Raw genomic sequence first — 19,003 nt, 5'->3', positions numbered from 1 at the left:
CAGCCTGGGCCTACTGAGGAGGGTAGAGAGGAACCCCCAGAGCGGGTACTACAGTATAAAACACTTACTGCAATAATTCAGTACAAATGGGACCAGGTTATTAAACAGCCATAGAAGGACACATAACTGACCTGGAAGGGCTCACGCACACGGGCGCTAAGTGCCCGTATATTGCCGACCGGCCGATTACAGTGGTGCAGATGCCACCCATAACCGAAGATAGGACTTCACCTATCTTTTTTGCGGTGCAGAGGCACGGATCAGAAGCCCACGGAAGCACTACAAAACGCTGCCGTGGTAGTTCAGTCCGTGTCTTTGCACTGCAAAAAAATAAAAAAATAGAACATGTTCTATTATTTTGTGGTGTTGACCGTATATTGCGGACCCATTCAAATCTATGGGTCCGCATCCGCAAACGGCGTGCACCAGGCTGCTGCCTGTGCATTGCCGGACCGCTATTTGCAGTCCGCAGTACGGGCATGGGGCTCACACGTGTGCATGAGCCCTAAGAAAGGGACCCTCCAGGAAGTTAAATGGGTGTTCCAGGACTTAACAAGGACCTATCCCTCAGGATAGCAGTAAAGGAGGATCGGCACCGTTTATAAACAGAGTAATAATATTACTAACAGCGAGTGCCGATCCTCCTTTACGGCTATCTTCTCGGGACGCCAACCCTAGGATATGCGCACCGCCACTCCTAAACTTACCGTTGTGCCGATCGATATATATGGTACACTATCCTCCGTATAGGTCATCAGTATCTAAGCAGAGGGAGTCCAACCCCTGGCACCCCAACCTTGAGAGGGGGCACGGTGGTGAGGTGAGCACTTCAGCCTCATTCTAGACCTATGATGTCACGTTTATAGGTCACATGGCCTCTCTGTACAAGGGAATGGGACTGAACTGCAGTACCAAGCACACTATACAAATGGGTGGCGCTGTGACCGGCTGCAGAGCTGGTCTGAAGGCCATCCTTCATATACGATAGGGCCAGGGGCTATCCATAGTATTCAGTATATTGGGCAGACTAGATGGGCCAAACGGTTCTTATCTGCCGACACATTCTATGTTTCTATGCTGCAGCCCCTTTAAAACAGTTAATACTGAGGATATCAGATCTATTAAAGGGGTTGGCCCATCTTACACAGCATTATACCACCAATGTCAGATAGGTGCATGGCAAACTCCCCCATTCTTGCACAACCCCTTTAAGTCCTGGAAAACCCCTTTAACCAATAATCTAATCTACTCTTATAACTTAAAATCGCAAATTGGTTATTTCTGACCGGTCTTCTGATCTCGTAAAACTCCATGTTGTACTTAATAGATCAAAAGCTCAGGTTTTCCTAGTCAGGCTCTACGTACCCAGCTACTATGGTGATGTCATGTTGAGCTGCAGCCAATCATGTGTTGTTAGGATGACATCACCACTGCGCCGGGTAAACAGAGACTAGCCAGGAGAACTGAAGCTGGAAAACTCCTCTATGGATTCCCTTGCACTGGGTTGGCCCATCTCATACAAGTGGGACCTGCACTATCTCTAGAACAGGGCCCCCAAAGGAACTAGGGTGCACAGCTCCAGCACACCCACCCTCCATTAATTTCTATGGGAGTGCAGAAAATAGCGGAACTCCTATACAAGTGAGTGGAGAGCACGGTGCACGAGTGGTGCGCACTCTAGAGATGGGTGCAGTCCCAGAGGAGACCCGCACCTACCTGACATTGGTGTGAGATGGACACGTGTAGTGAGCTCCCCCTAGTGGCAGCTGCAGGCAGGCAGTATCTGAACACTCAACTCTATGGCTGTGAAAATGGAAGCTGGGAATTTGGATTTCTGACCCCTATAAGGGATATATTATGGCAGTAATCATTGCAGGATTTTTTTTCCACCTATTTACAAAATAAAAAAAGGTTCACGGTAAGTAATTTGCTAATACTTTTGCTATAGTCATCCTTCATCACCAAGTGCCTTGTGTGCTATAGGTTAAATAGCTGAGCAGTTTCCTGATCAAACCTCCCCTTCACGATGCCCAAGTGATCGAGGAAATAAAACCTGTGATTGAATGTTTTAAAGGGTTGTCCCAAGAGTGAAAATTATCACCCACCACCCATTCGGACACTCAATTCAAAGTCTATGGGTACGCTCGTAATCAGTATTGATTGGACACATCTCCTATGGATAAATCAGGCATGCTCAACCTGCGGCCCTCCAGCTGTTGTAAAACTACAACTCCCACAATGCCCTGCTGTAAGCTGGGAGTTGTAGTTTTGCAACAGCTGGAGGGCCGCAGGTTGAGCATGACTGGGATAGGTGATAAGATTTAACCTTGAGTCCACCACTAGTACAGCCTGTATTACACTGCCCGATTTTTTTGGTGCATGAATGCTCGTTAGCGATCATCTGGCAGTGTAATACTGCCGCAGATTGCCCGATGAGAAGCAAATGCTAGATCGGGCAATCAAATCTTTTGACATGTTAAGAAAATCTTTGCAAGTGGTAATGGTGTCTAATCACGATCTGCTGCCGACAAACCACTTTACAGCATGAGGACGAGCTATAGTATAGCAATCGCTCTCCCCATACTGTGGAGGAGATCGCTGCATGTAATAGCAGAAGTCTCCTCTGCTAGCAAGCAGGCGATTGCCGAGAGGGAACGCTTTCCTCCTGACAACTGTCTAGCACATCAGGCTGTGTAATACAGACTTAAAGGGTTTTTCCATCACAGACAATGGGGGCATATCGCTAGGGTATGCCCCCATTCTCGGATAGGTGCAGGTCCCAGCGCTGGGACCTGAACCTACACCGAGAACAGAGCAGGGAAAGTGGTGGAGAGCGCACTGTGCATACACAGCCACCCTTTATTCATTTCTATAGGGGCCGCTGAAAAAAGCCAAGCTCCGTCGGCCCCATGGAAATGAATGGGAGCGGTGGCCGCGCAACTTGTATAGGGAGAGCGCTTGGCAGTGGACGGACCCCGGGTTCTCTGGCCACCACTCTAGCCGCTCCGTTCTCGGCATGGGTGCAGGCCCCAGAGGTGGGACATGCACCTATCAGACAATAGGGGGCTTATCCTAGCGATATGCCCTCATTGTCTCAGATGGGAATGCCCCTTTAAGAAGGTCTGGACTAATTCCATAAGACAGTCTGTCCATTCACCCACAAATACCACAGCTACATTTCAGAGTCATCTCTGATCTCTTTCTCGGCTCCTGACTCCCATATTCTATATAATGCTTGTTTTGGGCACCACTGGTTTAGTGTTAAAGGGGTATTCCCATCTGGGACATTGAAGGCATATCGCTAGGGACCCGCTCCTATATCCAGTACAGGACCCCTGAAGTGAACAGGGAGCAGCTGCGCATACACGACCACCCTCCTCTCACTGCTATGACAGGTGCAAAAATATAGTCGAGGCCTGGCTGTCCCATAGTGCTGAGTGGAGAGGTGGCTGGTTGTGCTCTTTATTCACAACTATGGGACATCTGATAATCGGCGAGTGCGCTCGCTCGGCTATTTTCTGAACTCCTACAGTGTTGAATGGAGAGTATGCTGCACATGCACAGTTTTCTCCCCTTCACTTCAGGGGTCCAGTTCTCTATATAGCAGCGAGTCCCAGATGTGGGACCCACACCCATCCTAGCAATATGCCATCAATGTCCCAGATGGGTCAACCCCTATAAATGTCATTCAGAAATAAAAAAATTAAATAGAAAAAACGCCATTTCAATCGATGTCAAGGAGGGATTAAGCCGTCTGACTCAGGGCAAGTTCACACAGATGAGAAACTTTCCTGCAACAACTCCAGCAAAATCTGCACCAAAGGCCTCATGCACACGACCATTCTGTTTTTTGCGGTCCGCAAACCGTGGATCCACAAAAAACGGAAGCCGCCCGTGTGCCTTCCGCAATTTGCGGAACGGAAGGCCCATTGTAGAAATGCCTATTCTTGTCCGCAAAACGGACAAGAATAGGACATGCTATATATTTTTTTGCACGGCCACAGAACGGAGCAACGGATGCGGACAGCACACGGAGTGCTGTCCGCATCTTTTGCGGCCCCATTGAAGTGAATGGGTCTGCACCCGAGCTGAGAAAAAAATGCGGCTCGGATGCGGATCACAACAACGGCCGTGTGCATGAGGCCAAACTGTGTGGATTTTGTTGCACATTTCCCAGTTGCAGGGATAAAAGCAGAATTATCGATTTAGCAATCCTGCGGTGCTCCAGCGACATCTGCCCGGCAGGCCTCCAGCGTGGATGTCTCGTGCATGCGACCACGCGTCAACCTGATGCATCATTATACAGGGATTTGTTGAAATCTCATGCACTTTATGCTGCTGTTTTTTTTTTTTAGCAAATACCCAGAGAAAATCTGCAGCATTTCCGTCCTGTGTGAACTTACCCATACGTCCACAGGAAGGAAAAAGACACATCGTTAGACATGTCTTAGTTTAAAGTGGTTAAACTAATGGGGAGAAGCTGCAGCGGCGGTGCAGGGACCAGAAGCGGGGAGCCAGGTAAGTATATTCATTGTGAGGGGCATTTAATAGTCTTGGATAAGCCCTTTAACCACCATGTAATTAATTGTAGCGTCAAACAGTGCTCATATTCGTCTGTTTGCTCTATACCCATTCAGTGAACTCGTTCTTAGTAATTTGGGGGTGAATGGAGATGCTGGAAGAGGTCAGACTCCCGCTTGGTCCCAAATAACCTCTACATAGGACAGAATGGCTCCTGCATAAAAAATTTTTAAAAAACCACTAGCATAGACAAGCATCAGATTTTCCCGCTGCAACCAACCAGACCTCGGCCGCCCACCGCAACCAGTTTTTATATACGACGCCTCGCTGTGTCCAGTCCTGTGCTTTAATGCATGGTCAGCTTAGATTTAACTTTAGGGATCTCTTTACCAAGTGGTAAAATATATAGAAGTCTATTTTTTTCTGCCAATCTCAAAAAGCCAGAAAATTCCAATAAAAAAAAAGAGTCTGTTGCAGATCTGTCCAGGATGAGAAGCTTCGTATGGATTCGGTGTGGTCATTTCTAAAGAGAATCATTACCTGGACTGAGCCCAGGAACACGGGTTAAATAACGAAGGGGGTTGGCAGTTCAGTAGAATAAGGTCCCTATAGTGCACGGCTAAAACCCACGTAGACAGATCTGACAGCCTTTAGTCTAATGCCTCGAAAGATGCAGAAAAAAAAATGAAGAAACTTAGGTAGTGACGTGAAATCTGCAACCGCCAAGAGGGGCCGCAGCTCGCATCGCACATAGAGAAGTGGTAAAGATGGAAATACGAAGAGAGGACGAGGAAATGTAGTGTTCACAGGCCTGGTCACGTGCAGCCGCAGTGGAAGTCTGTGTCTTGTAGGGAGGTCAGGCTGCGTCCAATGCACACAACGTGGTACCAGGAATCGCAGCGGTCGCATTGCACCCAGCCGACTGTGTCCTCCTGCGGGAGGCGGCAAGATCGCCATGCGCACGGCTCTGCGCTGGACACCGTCTGGGACACAACCAGAGGAAGAGCCGGGTTCTTTCTTGGACGACCACGAGGCTTCCTGCAGAAGGGATCAAGTGAAATGAACATGGAACGGCGGAGAATAAGAGGTCAAATAATAGGCTACCAGTTAGGGGCGTGTCCTTACACTGTGAAACTATCCAATCAGTGCTGCCAGTGTTAGACTGTGCAGGGACACCCCCCCCCCCCCCCCCTAACTGGTAACACCCACCTGGACTTCATTGCAAACGGTTAGCAATCCATTCATAAACATTTAGTAGGAATAACAGAGGAATGGCACATCATACCAGTCATAAAAATATATACTCCAGAGCAGAAATTACATGGGGGATACAAGTAGTAAAGCCAGTACTCACTGCTCTGCACTGACAAGGGGCAATCACCCTGAATCCAGCTGTCTGCAGATGAGTTGCTGGCTTATTTAATATCCAAGTCATGTCTCAAGGCCTAACATTGACTTATAGGATAGCTGCCGTACATCTGCAGGCAGAGCTTGTCAAGAGCTCATTTGCATCCCTTTCTTCCCAGAATTCCAGAGGAGAATGTATGGCCGATTAAGGTGATTTCCCAAAGGAAAGACAGTACTCCCCAAATAGTAAAACAGACATGTCACGAGAGGCGATAGCTCCTCTTCAAGTGTATGTTAATTAAGTGGTTGTCTCATCTTAGACAATGGCGGCATATTGCTAGGGTATGCCACCAATGTTAGATACGGTAGGTGTGGGTCCCTCACATATCTCCAGAACGGCTCCAGCTGTCCGCCTTTCATTTCTATGGGACTTCCAAAAACAGCCAAGAGCTGGCTTGGCCATCTCAAGTAGTCCCATAGAAGTTAGCTGTGGCCGCTCTTGCACTCTCCATTGATTTCTATGGGACTTGCTCAGTTATTTTGGGAACTCCCATAGAAATTAAAGGGCTTCTGTCACCCCACTAAAGTCCTTTTTTTTGTGGTCTACTTAAAATCCTTATACTGCGATATATCAACATATAGTGCTCTTACTCATTTTTGTTCAGTAGTTTCTTTAAAAAAAACGTACTTTTATAATATGTAAATTACCTCTCTACCAGCAAGTAGGGCGGCTACTTGCTGGTAGCAGCCGCATCCTCTTTTCATAAAGACTTCCCCTCCTCATGTTGATTGCCGCTCGCCGCTCCTTCCTCAGTGCGCCTGCATCGGGTGTAGATGTGATGTCATCGGCGCAGGCGCATTGAGGATGGAGTAGGGTTGGGCGATATACCGGTATCACGATATACCGCGGTATTAAAAAAACGGCGATATCGCCGTTTCCTAAATACCGCGGTATTTCGTGACGTCATAGAAGCGGTCATGTGCGCTGACCCGCTTCTAAATCCGCGGCGCCCGCCCCAGCATGAACCGTGCGGCACATCTACAGAGTCCTTGTACGCTTGCAGCGGCGCTCTTATCCATTTGGCCGGCGTGAGGGAGGGAAGGAATACTGTGACTCGCATTTCCGGCACCCGACCTCTGAGAGGACTCTGTGATCTGCGCAATTAATCCCAGCGCGGGGATCACAGCGTCCTCTCAGAGGTCGGGTGCCGGGAATGTTCTTAAGTCCCTGCATTGGTGGCAGCAGTGGGCAGTTCCGATCGGAGCCCCAGCAGTGTAATGCTGGGGCTCCGATCGGTTACCATGGCAGCCAGGAAGCTACTGAAGCCCTGGCTGCTATGGTATGTTAGTGAGCGGCATTATACTCACGTGTGCCGTGGCCGCTGGGCGCTCTTTTTTCTCATAGGTCTGTGCGGCGCATTGCTAATGCTATAAGCATTAGCAATGCGCCGCACAGACAGAAGAAGGAGCGCCCGGTGGCCACGGCGCACGCGAGTATAATGCTGCTTACTAACATACCATAGCAGCCAGGGCTTCAGTAGCTTCCTGGCTGCCATGGTAACCGATCGGAGAACTGCCCACTGCCACCAATGATGGGGGGACGACCCTGTGGCCTCCAAAAATTAATATTGGGGAGGGAGGAGGGGGGGCCCACTGCCACCAATGATGGGGGGACGACCCTGTGGCCTCCAATGATTAATATTGGGGAGGGAGGAGTGGGGGCCCACTGCCACCAATGATGGGGGGACGACCCTGTGGCCTCCAATGATTAATACTGGGGAGGGAGGGGGGCCCACTGCCACCAATGATGGGAGGGGGACCCTGTGGCCACTGCCACCAATGATTAATACAATTAACGTCTCCTTGTGGCTGCCCCCATACAGTGTAACGTCTCCTTGTGGCTGCCCCCATACAGTGTAACGTCTCCTTGTGGCTGCCCCCATACAGTGTAACGCCTTCTTGTGGCGGCCCCCATACAGTGTAACGTCTCCTTGTGGCTGCCCCCATACAGTGTAACGTCTCCTTGTGGCTGCCCCCATACAGTGTAACGTCTCCTTGTGGCTGCCCCCATACAGTGTAACGTCTCCTTGTGGCTGCCCCCATACAGTATAACGTCTCCTTGTGGCTGCCCCCATACAGTATAACGTCTCCTTGTGGCTGCCCCCATACAGTATAACGTCTCCTTGTGGCTGCCCCCATACAGTGTAACGTCTCCTTGTGGCTGCCCCCATACAGTATAACGTCTCCTTGTGGCGGCCCCCATACAGTGTAACGCCTTCTTGTGGCTGCCTGGCTGCCCCCATACAGTGTAACGTCTCCTTGTGGCCCCAAGTGTTTTTTTCTTCTAAATGGGCATTTATCGCGATATATATCGTTATCGCGATAAATTTCTTAATATCGTTATCGTGGGTATATTATTGATATCGTCCAACCCTAGGATGGAGCGGCCGAGTGAGCGTCCACCTCTCAGTTCGCCTGCGCCAGCCAGAGGACGAGCATGTTCGCTGGCCCTGTCAATCAACAGGAGGTCAGAGACAGGGAAAAGAAAAAAAGAGGGTTAGTCACTGGGCCTTTCAGAATGATGGTCCAGGGATAACTTCGCAGGGCGCCAAAGGTAGGTCAAAGTACGTATAGTTCGTTTGTACCAGAATTTTTGGAGAACAAGTATATGTATATATTAAAAATTTTAGTAGAACAAAGGAGGGCAGGCTGCCAATGGTGTCGACCCTCCCTGATGCCCTCAGGGTGGGTGATTAGGACGAAAACAGTGGGGTTGCGTAAAAAACGCTAGAAAGGACCACAAAGAGGCGCCAAGATCCCTAGTATCTAGGGTTGTGATGGTATATACCCAAAAGGTGTTAGATACACATAAGTAGGGTGACAGTACTTTCACACTCACCAATTTATTTGTTAAGATTCTCACGGTCAACTCGTATATGGTGTGCAAATAGCAAATGTAGTATTAGGTAAATACAAATATAAAACCTTTGGCAAATATAAAATCTAGATATAAAATCAAGATATAAAATCAAAATTTTAGTGACTCACTTCACCCAGGAGGGTAATGTGGGATAAAGCACAAGACACCCACATCACACCTCCTGCGCCTGGATCGCCAGTAGAGTCTCACGGATGAACAATGATCACTCAGGAGTTCTTGTTCATTCTTTATATTCTTTTATTCCAAAGCCAGGGTGGGGGAGTGAGCAGCTCAACGCGTTTCGGGGCCTCTTAGTGGGTCCCCTTCATCAGGAGCATATAAAATGGTAATACAATGTAATGGCGTTTAAATAACAAATAAAACACAGAAAAAACCGCCAAAAACGGCTTCCCATTACGTCACTTCCGGTACTGTAAGCGCTCCAAGGTGGAACGCACCGGAAGTGATGTCATATTCGTCCTCCAGAATGTCGGCTATACTACCGATAAATCCTGGAGAGACATCACAGTATTTGGCATGGTAAGGTCCTGTAGGGCCGATGGGGGGCACATACTGGCTGTTCCAGGTTTGTTTTGGGAAGGATCGTGTCCTTTTCTCTATTATGCTCACGGTGGAACGCATCCTGTACTTCCGGTGCGTTCCACCGTGGAGCGCACCCGAAACCGGAAGTGCCTCTCAAGACGGGAGTAACTCTTTTAACAACCGAAGGAAGCGGAGAAAAAGAGGAAAAAAGAGGGGGGGGGGGGAAGGTGCCTCGATGTTAGGTTTACACAAATGTGAGAAGTGGATGTTATGGAAAAAGATATGTAAATAGGTTTATTACTAAAGTGAAGGGGAAAAAAAATAAAAAATAAAATGATCACATGACCAGCTACCTAATCACATGACCGGGGTTACATTTATGTTGATAACAGAATCGGATGTGTATGTTTCTATACATTATTCTGTTAGAGTAATGGGAAAGTGTTTTTAATGTTGTTAACAAGATGATAAAAAGAGAATGATGTTGGTAATATTAATATTTGACAGCATTGATCAGAGTACCATATGATATCTATTGATGATGAATTAGTAACAGGGAAAATGATAGTATGCATAATAAATAAGAATAATATAGCATCAAGTGAAGTAAAATGTATTACTAAAAAATATATAATAGATATACTGTGGTTTAATAAATATATGTAAATAAATAAATATATATAAAATCTCCATATATATGTATAGTCGAAAAAATAGAGTAAAAATAGAAGTAATAGAAAAAATTAATAGAAAAAATTGTCCCCTGAAGGGCAGATGCTACGTTGCAAAATATAAAGTATGGCGACGGTACTTCTTTAGTAATTAGAGTATTCTAAGCTTTCATTTAGGCCGAAAGGGGATAGAGTATTTAGTGTAAAAATCCAATACATTTCCTTTCGGCATAGTTGTTGATATGATGAGGCAATAGTTTCTAGAGGAGTAACTGTGAGACCGGTTATGGAACCCTCATGTCGTTCAGAGAAATGCCGTGATACGCTGTGTGTCGGGACTTTTCGTTTAATGTTAGATCTGTGTTCGCACATTCTTTCCCTAAGGGTTTGGGTAGTTCTACCGACATATTTTAAACCGCAGGGACATCTGAGGAGATATATGACATTTCTTGTCCCGCAGTTCAGGTCTTGTCTTATTGTCCAGGGGCCCTGGGGACCTCCTGTTTCAATGGCCCTAGTATCGTGTGTGATCATCGCACAACATTTGCATTTTTTCGTGCCACATTTAAAACACCCTTTTCTTATTGGCTGTGGGAAGATGGTTTTCGTGGGGGCTTGAAGTTTGGGACAGGACGGGGCGATGATATTTTTGATAGTTTGTGCCCTTCTAAATGTTATGGACGGTGTTTGGGGTAGAATATTTTTAAGGATGGGGTCTTTTAGTAAGATGTTCCAGTGCTTCATCACTATTTTTCTAATATTCTGGTGGTCTCTATTAAACCTGGTAATGGGGTTATATTGATATCCTTTTAGATCAGTAGTTTTTGGGGGTGGTGGTTTCAGTGCTTCCCTTTGGTCTAATTTTAGAACCCTCTGGGTGGATCGCTTCTTGGAAAAGGGCTACCCAAAAAGTTTAATTAAAGCATCCACCCAGAGGGTTCTAAAATTAGACCAAAGGGAAGCACTGAAACCACCACCCCCAAAAACTACTGATCTAAAAGGATATCAATATAACCCCATTACCAGGTTTAATAGAGACCACCAGAATATTAGAAAAATAGTGATGAAGCACTGGAACATCTTACTAAAAGACCCCATCCTTAAAAATATTCTACCCCAAACACCGTCCATAACATTTAGAAGGGCACAAACTATCAAAAATATCATCGCCCCGTCCCAAACTTCAAGCCCCCACGAAAACCATCTTCCCACAGCCAATAAGAAAAGGGTGTTTTAAATGTGGCACGAAAAAATGCAAATGTTGTGCGATGATCACACACGATACTAGGGCCATTGAAACAGGAGGTCCCCAGGGCCCCTGGACAATAAGACAAGACCTGAACTGCGGGACAAGAAATGTCATATATCTCCTCAGATGTCCCTGTGGTTCAAAATATGTCGGTAGAACTACCCAAACCCTTAGAGAAAGAATGTGCGAACACAGATCTAACATTAAACGAAAAGTCCCGACACACAGCGTATCACGGCATTTCTCTGAACGACATGAGGGTTCCATAACCGGTCTCACAGTTACTCCTCTAGAAACTATCGCCTCATCATATCAACAACTATGCCGAAAGGAAATGTATTGGATTTTTACACTAAATACTCTATCCCCTTTCGGCCTAAATGAAAGCTTAGAATACTCTAATTACTAAAGAAGTACCGTCGCCATACTTTATATTTTGCAACGTAGCATCTGCCCTTCAGGGGACAATTTTTTCTATTAATTTTTTCTATTACTTCTATTTTTACTCTATTTTTTCGACTATACATATATATGGAGATTTTATATATATTTATTTATTTACATATATTTATTAAACCACAGTATATCTATTATATATTTTTTAGTAATACATTTTACTTCACTTGATGCTATATTATTCTTATTTATTATGCATACTATCATTTTCCCTGTTACTAATTATCATCAATAGATATCATATGGTACTCTGATCAATGCTGTCAAATATTAATATTACCAACATCATTCTCTTTTTATCATCTTGTTAACAACATTAAAAACACTTTCCCATTACTCTAACAGAATAATGTATAGAAACATACACATCCGATTCTGTTATCAACATAAATGTAACCCCGGTCATGTGATTAGGTAGCTGGTCATGTGATCTTTTTTCCCCTTCACTTTAGTAATAAACTTATTTACTTATCTCTTTCCATAACATCCACTTCTCACATTTGTGTAAACCTAACATCGAGGCACCCCCCCCCCCCTTTTTTTTCCTCTTTTTCTCCGCTTCCTTCGGTTGTTAAAAGAGTTACTCCCGTCTTGAGAGGCACTTCCGGTTTCGGGTGCGCTCCACGGTGGAACGCACCGGAAGTACAGGATGCGTTCCACCGTGAGCATAATAGAGAAAAGGACACGATCCTTCCCAAAACAAACCTGGAACAGCCAGTATGTGCCCCCCATCGGCCCTACAGGACCTTACCATGCCCAAATACTGTGATGTCTCTCCAGGATTTATCGGTAGTATAGCCGACATTCTGGAGGACGAATATGACATCACTTCCGGTGCGTTCCACCCTGGAGCGCTTACAGTACCGGAAGTGACGTAATGGGAAGCCGTTTTTGGCGGTTTTTTTCTGTGTTTTATTTGTTATTTAAACGCCATTACATTGTATTACCATTTTATATGCTCCTGATGAAGGGGACCCACTAAGAGGCCCCGAAACGCGTTGAGCTGCTCACTCCCCCACCCTGGCTTTGGAATAAAAGAATATAAAGAATGAACAAGAACTCCTGAGTGATCATTGTTCATCCGTGAGACTCTACTGGCGATCCAGGCGCAGGAGGTGTGATGTGGGTGTCTTGTGCTTTATCCCACATTACCCTCCTGGGTGAAGTGAGTCACTAAAATTTTGATTTTATATCTTGATTTTATATCTTGATTTTATATCTAGATTTTATATCTAGATTTTATATTTGTCAAAGGTTTTATATTTGTATTTACCTAATACTACATTTGCTATTTGCACACCATATACGAGTTGACCGTGAGAATCTTAACAAATAAATTGGTGAGAGTAAAAGTACTGTCACCCTACTTATGTGTATCTAACACCTTTTGGGTATATACCATCACAACCCTAGATACTAGGGATCTTGGCGCCTCTTTGTGGTCCTTTCTAGCGTTTTTTACGCAACCCCACTGTTTTCGTCCCAATCAACAGGAGGAAGGGGCGTCTTTATGAAAGAAGGATGCGGCTGTTACCAGCAAGTAGCCGCCCTACTTGCAGGTAGAGAGGTAATTTACATATTATAAAAGTCTGTTTTTTTAAGAAACTACTGAACGAAAATGAGTAAGAGCATTATATATTGATATATCGAAGTATAAGGATTTTAAGTAGCCAGTTAAAAAAAAAAAAAATCCTAATGTATTGTGATTGTCCATATTGCCTACTTTGCTGGCTGGATTTATTCTTCCATCACATTAAACACTGCTCGTTTCCATGGTTGCGACCACTGTACAATTCCTCTGTGGTGGTTGTGCTTGCACATAATAGGAAAAAGCACCATCTTAAGAGCTGCCACGGTCCCGGCCACCAGAAAGGCCAGCACTTTTTCCTATAGGCTACAAGCACGACCACCGCTGATGGATTGCAGGGTGGTCATAACCATGGAAACGTGCAGTGTATAATGTGATGGAAAAATAAATCCAGCCAGCAAAGGAGGCAATATGGACAATCACAATACATTAGTAAGTGCCTTGTATTAACTTCCTCTACATAATAAATGCTATTTGCTGAAGTGACAAAACCCCTTTAAATCCATTACTTGCTTGTATCGTGAATCACAGTTCAGAGCTGCATTCACAAAAGCGCAAACTTCAGTGCAAAATTCTCCCTGCATGCCTTGCCAGCTAAACATCTGCACAGAGTGTGAGCAGACTGATTTACCCGCTGTGATGAGTACAGTAACCAGGAAAAACAAAAACAAAACTGCCTCCTTGGCTAAGAAGGCAACAATGTGCCTGCTTACTGACAGTTTCCGAAAAGAAACAGCAGAACTATGAATGCATCTGGATTACAGGACTCTCTCCTCACCTTCCTATCTCCAGCTGTTGTACAGCCACCCTTTTCTCGTCTTCCTTCCGCCGTCCTCTTTTTCTTTTCCGCTTTCCGTTTCCTTCTTCCACCAGCCTGTCTTCCTCATCTTCCTCCAACTCACAGAGGACCTTGTGCTGGGCCTTCCTGCGACTGCTCCTTCTCTCCAGACCCGTACGAGACGGCAGCGGCAGGTCAGGAGTAGGCGGCTTAGCCAGTTCCACAGTCCCTCCAATCAGTCCCCCGCTGTGCATCCTCTCACGCTTCATCTTGCTGATGCTTCCGATGGAGTTGAGGATGACGGTGGCTCCTGTCGTGTAATGAGGAGGTGCTCCACGTCCCCCTCCTAAACTGCGGGTTCCGACTACGGGAGTGAATCCGGGGAAGGAGTTCCGAGCGCGCGGTGACGTGATGGCGCAGAAATCCAAAGGTCGCACACGAACCCGCTGGAAAAGGAAGTATGTATCGGGGGATGGTGAAGGAGGCCCCTCTTGGAAGCGAAGAAGGTCTCCGTCTGACAACTCCAACCGCTGGCCACGCTGGAGATGAACCTCATTAATATAAATACCTAGGACAGAAACAGAGCGGTTAGTATATGTGCAAACTCCAAAGCCGCTGCAGACATATCAGGTTAAGGAACAAGAAAAAAACTATGTGCATAAATAGAACGGTAAAGAAAGCAATAAATAAAAAAATAAAGCATTTAAAAATCCTTAAAACAGGAGGGCAGCGAGGGAGCACTGAAAAACTATACGGAGAAAAATAGAATATGCAAAAAAGAAATAAAAGCAGCCAAACTAGAGACCGAGAGATTAATTGCCAAAGAGAGCAAAACTAACCCTAAAATATTATTCAGTTATATAAATGGTAAAAGGTATATAGCTGAAGGTGTCGGCCCTTTACAAGTAATCAGGGGGAGTTACAGAGAGCGATAAGGAGAAAGCAAAGCTGTTAAATATTTTTTCTCCACTGTATTCACCGAAGAAAAAATAAAAATATGCCAGATGAAATGCAGAATGTAAAAGTAAATTCCCTATTAAAAGTGCCCTGTCTGACCCAGGAAGAAGTACAGCAGCATGTTAAAAAAATTAAAATAGACAAATCGCCAGGACCAGATGGCATACACCCCCGTATCCTAAGAGAATTAAGTAATGTCATAGCCAGACCCTTATTTCTGATGTATAAAGGACTCTAATGACAGGGAGTGTTCCACAGGATTGGCGCATAGCCAATGTGGTGCCAATATTCAAAAAGGGTCCAAAAACGGAGCCCGGAAATAGGCCGGTAAATTTAACATCTGTCGTGGGTAAACAGTTTGAAGGTTTTCTAAGAGATGCTATCTTGGAGTACCTCATTGACATGACTGATCCCTCATGAAGCCATGCTGATATGGCGTTATTTGCTTATTTTCAAACTAATTTAATCAGTTTCTATGAGGAGGTAAGTTCTAGACTTGACAGCGGTGAATCAATGGATGTCGTATATCTGGACTTCTCCAAAGCATTTGACACTGTACCACATAAAAGGTTAGTATATACAATGAGAATGCTCGGACTGGGATAAAATGTCTGTATGTGGGTAAGTAACTGGCTCAATGATAGAAAATAGAGGGTGGTCATAAATGGTACACACTCAGATTGGGTCACTGTCACTAGTGGGGTACCTCAGGGGTCAGTATCTTGTAGAAGGCTTGCATAGTAAAGTATCATTTTTTGCAGATGACACTAAACTGTGTAAAGTAATTAACACTGAAGAGGACAGTATACTACTACAGAGGGATCTGGATAGCTTGGAGGCTTGGACAGATAAGGTTTAACACTGACAAATGTAAGGTTATGCACATGGGAAGGAATGATGCAAGTCACCCGTACGTACTAAATGGTAAAACACTGGGTAACACTGACATGGAAAAGGATCTAGGAATTTTAATAAACAGCAAACTAAGCTGCAAAAACCAGTGTCAGGCAGCTGCTGCCAAGGCCAATAAGATAATGGGTTGCATCAAAAGGGGCATAGATGCCCGTGATAAGAACATAGTCCTACCACTTTCCAAATCGCTAGTCAGACCACACATGGAGTACTGTGTACAGTTCTGGGCTCCTGTGAACAAGGCAGACATAGCAGAGCTGGAGAGGGTTCAGAGGAAACATAGAATGTGTCGGCAGATAAGAACCATTTGGCCCATCTAGTCTGCCCAATATATCTGAATCCTATGAATAGTCCCTGGCTCTATCTTATATGAAGGATAGCCTTATGCCTATCCCATGCATGCTTAAACTCCTTCACTGTATTTGCAGCTACCACTTCTGCAGGAAGGCTATTCCATGCATCCACTACTCCAGTGTTTCCCAACCAGTGTGCCGCCAGCTGTTGCAAAACTACAACTCCCAGCATGCCCGCACAGCCAAAGGCTGTCCAGGCATGCTGGGAGTTGTAGTTTTGCAACAGCTGGAGGCACACTGGTTGGGAAACACTGCACTACTCTCTCAGTAAAGTAATACTTCCTTATATTGCTTTTAAACCTTTGCCCCTCTAATTTAAAACTGTGTCCTCTTGTGGTAGTTTTTCTTCTTTTAAATATTCTCTCCTCCTTTACCGAGTTGATTCCCTTTATGTATTTAGCAGTTTCTATCATATCCCCTCTGTCTCTTCTTTCTTCCAAGCTATACATGTTAAGGTCTTTTAACCTTTCCTGGTAAGTTTTATTCTGCAATCCATGTACTAGTTTAGTAGCTCTTCTCTGAACTCTCTCTAGAGTATCTATATCCTTCTGGAGATATGGCCTCCAGTACTGCACACAATACTCCAAGTGAGGTCTCACTAGTGCTCTGTACAGCGGCATGAGCGCCTCCCTCTTTCTACTGCTTATACCTCTCCCTATACACCCAAGCATTCTGCTGGCATTTCGTGCCGCTTTATTACATTGTCTTCCCACCTTTAAGTCTTCTGAAATAATTACTCCTAAATCCCTTTCCTCAGATACTGAGGTCAGGACTGTGTACTGAGGGCAACTAAAGTAATAACTGGACCTCATGACCATCCATGACCTCATCTGTGCATTGCGCGAGGCCAGCGATTGGCTGCAGCAGTCAGGTGTAGTGGATATGACGTCACCACTGCAGCCCGGCGGTGCAGAACCTGCCAGGCAAAGGGCCCTTTACACGGGCCGAGAATCACACAGATCAACGCTAACGAGAGTTCATAGTAATGCTCGTTAGCGATAGCAATGGTCTATTTTTTCATATTTTAGGCACGCCCCAAATGGTATCTGCTTTCGTCCTGAAACTGGACAACCCCTTTCAATGGGTAGGCTCATCTGGGACATTGATGGCATATCCTGACATATCAACATCACATAGGAGAGGGTCCCAGAGGTGGGACCCGCACCTGCCTAAAAAACAACGGAGCCCCCGAAGTGAAGGAGAGCACAATGCGCATGCGCGGCGTGCTCTCTATTCATCGCTATGGCTGAGCGAGCGCAGCCACCTCTCCATTCACCATTATGGGACAGACGGAAATAGCCGAGCCGCCGTCAGCCATTTTCAGAACTCCCATAATGGCGGCCGCTCCTCTCGGTTCACTTTGGAGGTCCCATTCTGGAGAGAGGAGCGGGTCCCAGTGATACGCCATCAATGTCGCAGATGGAACACCCCTTTAAGGCTTCAGGCACGCCAGTCTAGGCCCAACTAGGACCTAAGAGAGGAAGGTACAAGTGACACTGGGAGGTGTCCTCGTCTTCCAGATCCTTGTACGCCCCTGAGGAATGGGCGGCCTGAAACGCGTCAGTGACACAGACTGAGACCAGGACGGACACACAGACAGGCAGATAGTCACCGCAGTCGGAGCAGCTCTCCAGGGTCACCCGCCAGTCTCCGCTGACTTCTCGTTCGGCGTGGATCTCCGCGTGGACCTGAGGTTTCCCGGGAAGAGGAACGTCACACAAGTCTGGCCGCGCTCCGAGCCGGTAGACACATCGCGAGGAGTCGGGTAAGAAGGTATACAGGTCCTGGGAGGGGGCGCTAGGGGAGGTGGATGTCGGAACGCCCCCTAGGTTGGAACCCATACGAAGCAGCTGGAAACAGGGCTGCACATGTGAACCCACCATGGCGGCTATACTGGCGACCGTCTGGGGTCAAGCAATTACCTGCTATAGCGATGACCTTTAACCTTACACCCCCAAGATCATAACCAACTAAAATGGCCGCCTGCAACCCACAACCATGGGGGGTTCCCAGGTCACAAAGGGCAAACTAATTCCTTAAAACAGCATGATGGCTTATCACTCCCCTTTAATGCAAAAGTACCCCAAAAATACAGAATGGGCGTGGCCTCCACTTCTGCTGACGTCAGCTATCTATAATCCCCCCCGAAAAATTATGAAAGGGACCCCCTCCAGGAATCCAGCTCCTTAGATTGTGCCCAGCAGGGGGAGGGAGGAGACGGTAGGGCGAGGAGATCCCCGACGGTGACGTCACAAGGCTCACGGAATCACCACCGCCGCTGCTCACTAGCGCCGGGATAACGGCGGGAAAGCCAAGAGAAGGAAGCGCGCCTTTGAAATTTGGCGCGTTTTCCCAGCGTGTGAGACGCCCACCGCCTGTAACCCCACCCACTCGCCAGCTGTCTTCATCCCCTCGTCGGTGATTGGTGTCTTTCGCCACGCCTCTCACATCGAGACCCAATAGTTATAAGCTCTGCCTTATGGCAGCTGCAATCGGCGATTGGTAGACGCGCTGTAACAACGTCCCCTTTTTCTGATCACTGCAAATTTGCTGACACGTTCTCTTGAACAAACTTTATTGGCATTGAACACTGGGTGACAAATGGCTTGACGTTGCTATCCTCGGTTTGGTTGCTAAGGGGAGTGGAAAAAAGTCATGGCGGCTGTTTCAGTTGTGTTTCCCGGGTTGACGGCCGCCTGTCTGAGCTG

The 19,003-nt window shown here is 46.3% G+C and overlaps 1 protein-coding gene across 1 annotated transcript; it reads right to left on the bottom strand.

Moving 5' to 3' along the window:
• Positions 1-4,142: 4,142 nt before the first annotated feature.
• Positions 4,143-18,590, bottom strand: TCF19 (transcription factor 19). Its single transcript, XM_044268501.1, has 3 exons — positions 17,908-18,590; positions 14,074-14,641; positions 4,143-5,559 (listed from the first exon to the last, which is right to left on the bottom strand). The coding sequence occupies exons 1-3, from the start codon at positions 18,176-18,178 to the stop codon at positions 5,337-5,339; spliced, it is 1,062 nt and encodes a 353-aa protein (XP_044124436.1). The 5' UTR covers positions 18,179-18,590; the 3' UTR covers positions 4,143-5,336.
• Between the last annotated feature and the right edge of the window lie 413 nt (positions 18,591-19,003).

The sequence above is a fragment of the Bufo gargarizans genome, chromosome 9 (genome assembly GCF_014858855.1).
Source record: "Bufo gargarizans isolate SCDJY-AF-19 chromosome 9, ASM1485885v1, whole genome shotgun sequence".
Classification (NCBI taxonomy): Eukaryota; Metazoa; Chordata; class Amphibia; order Anura; family Bufonidae; genus Bufo; species Bufo gargarizans.
The sequence above is the reverse complement of the archived record's forward strand: the minus strand, read 5'-3'. Positions and strand labels throughout refer to the sequence as shown.

Excerpts from the sequence above, each read along its gene's own strand:
- TCF19 (XM_044268501.1), bottom strand. The coding sequence starts at position 18,178 with ATGGTGGGTTCACATGTGCAGCCCTGTTTCCAGCTGCTTCGTATGGGT. Across the intron at positions 14,642-17,907 it reads GGAGAGCTGCTCCGACTGCG|GTATTTATATTAATGAGGTT; the intron begins GTGACTATCTGC and ends TTTCTGTCCTAG. Across the intron at positions 5,560-14,073 it reads CAACAGCTGGAGATAGGAAG|GAAGCCTCGTGGTCGTCCAA; the intron begins GTGAGGAGAGAG and ends TCCCTTCTGCAG.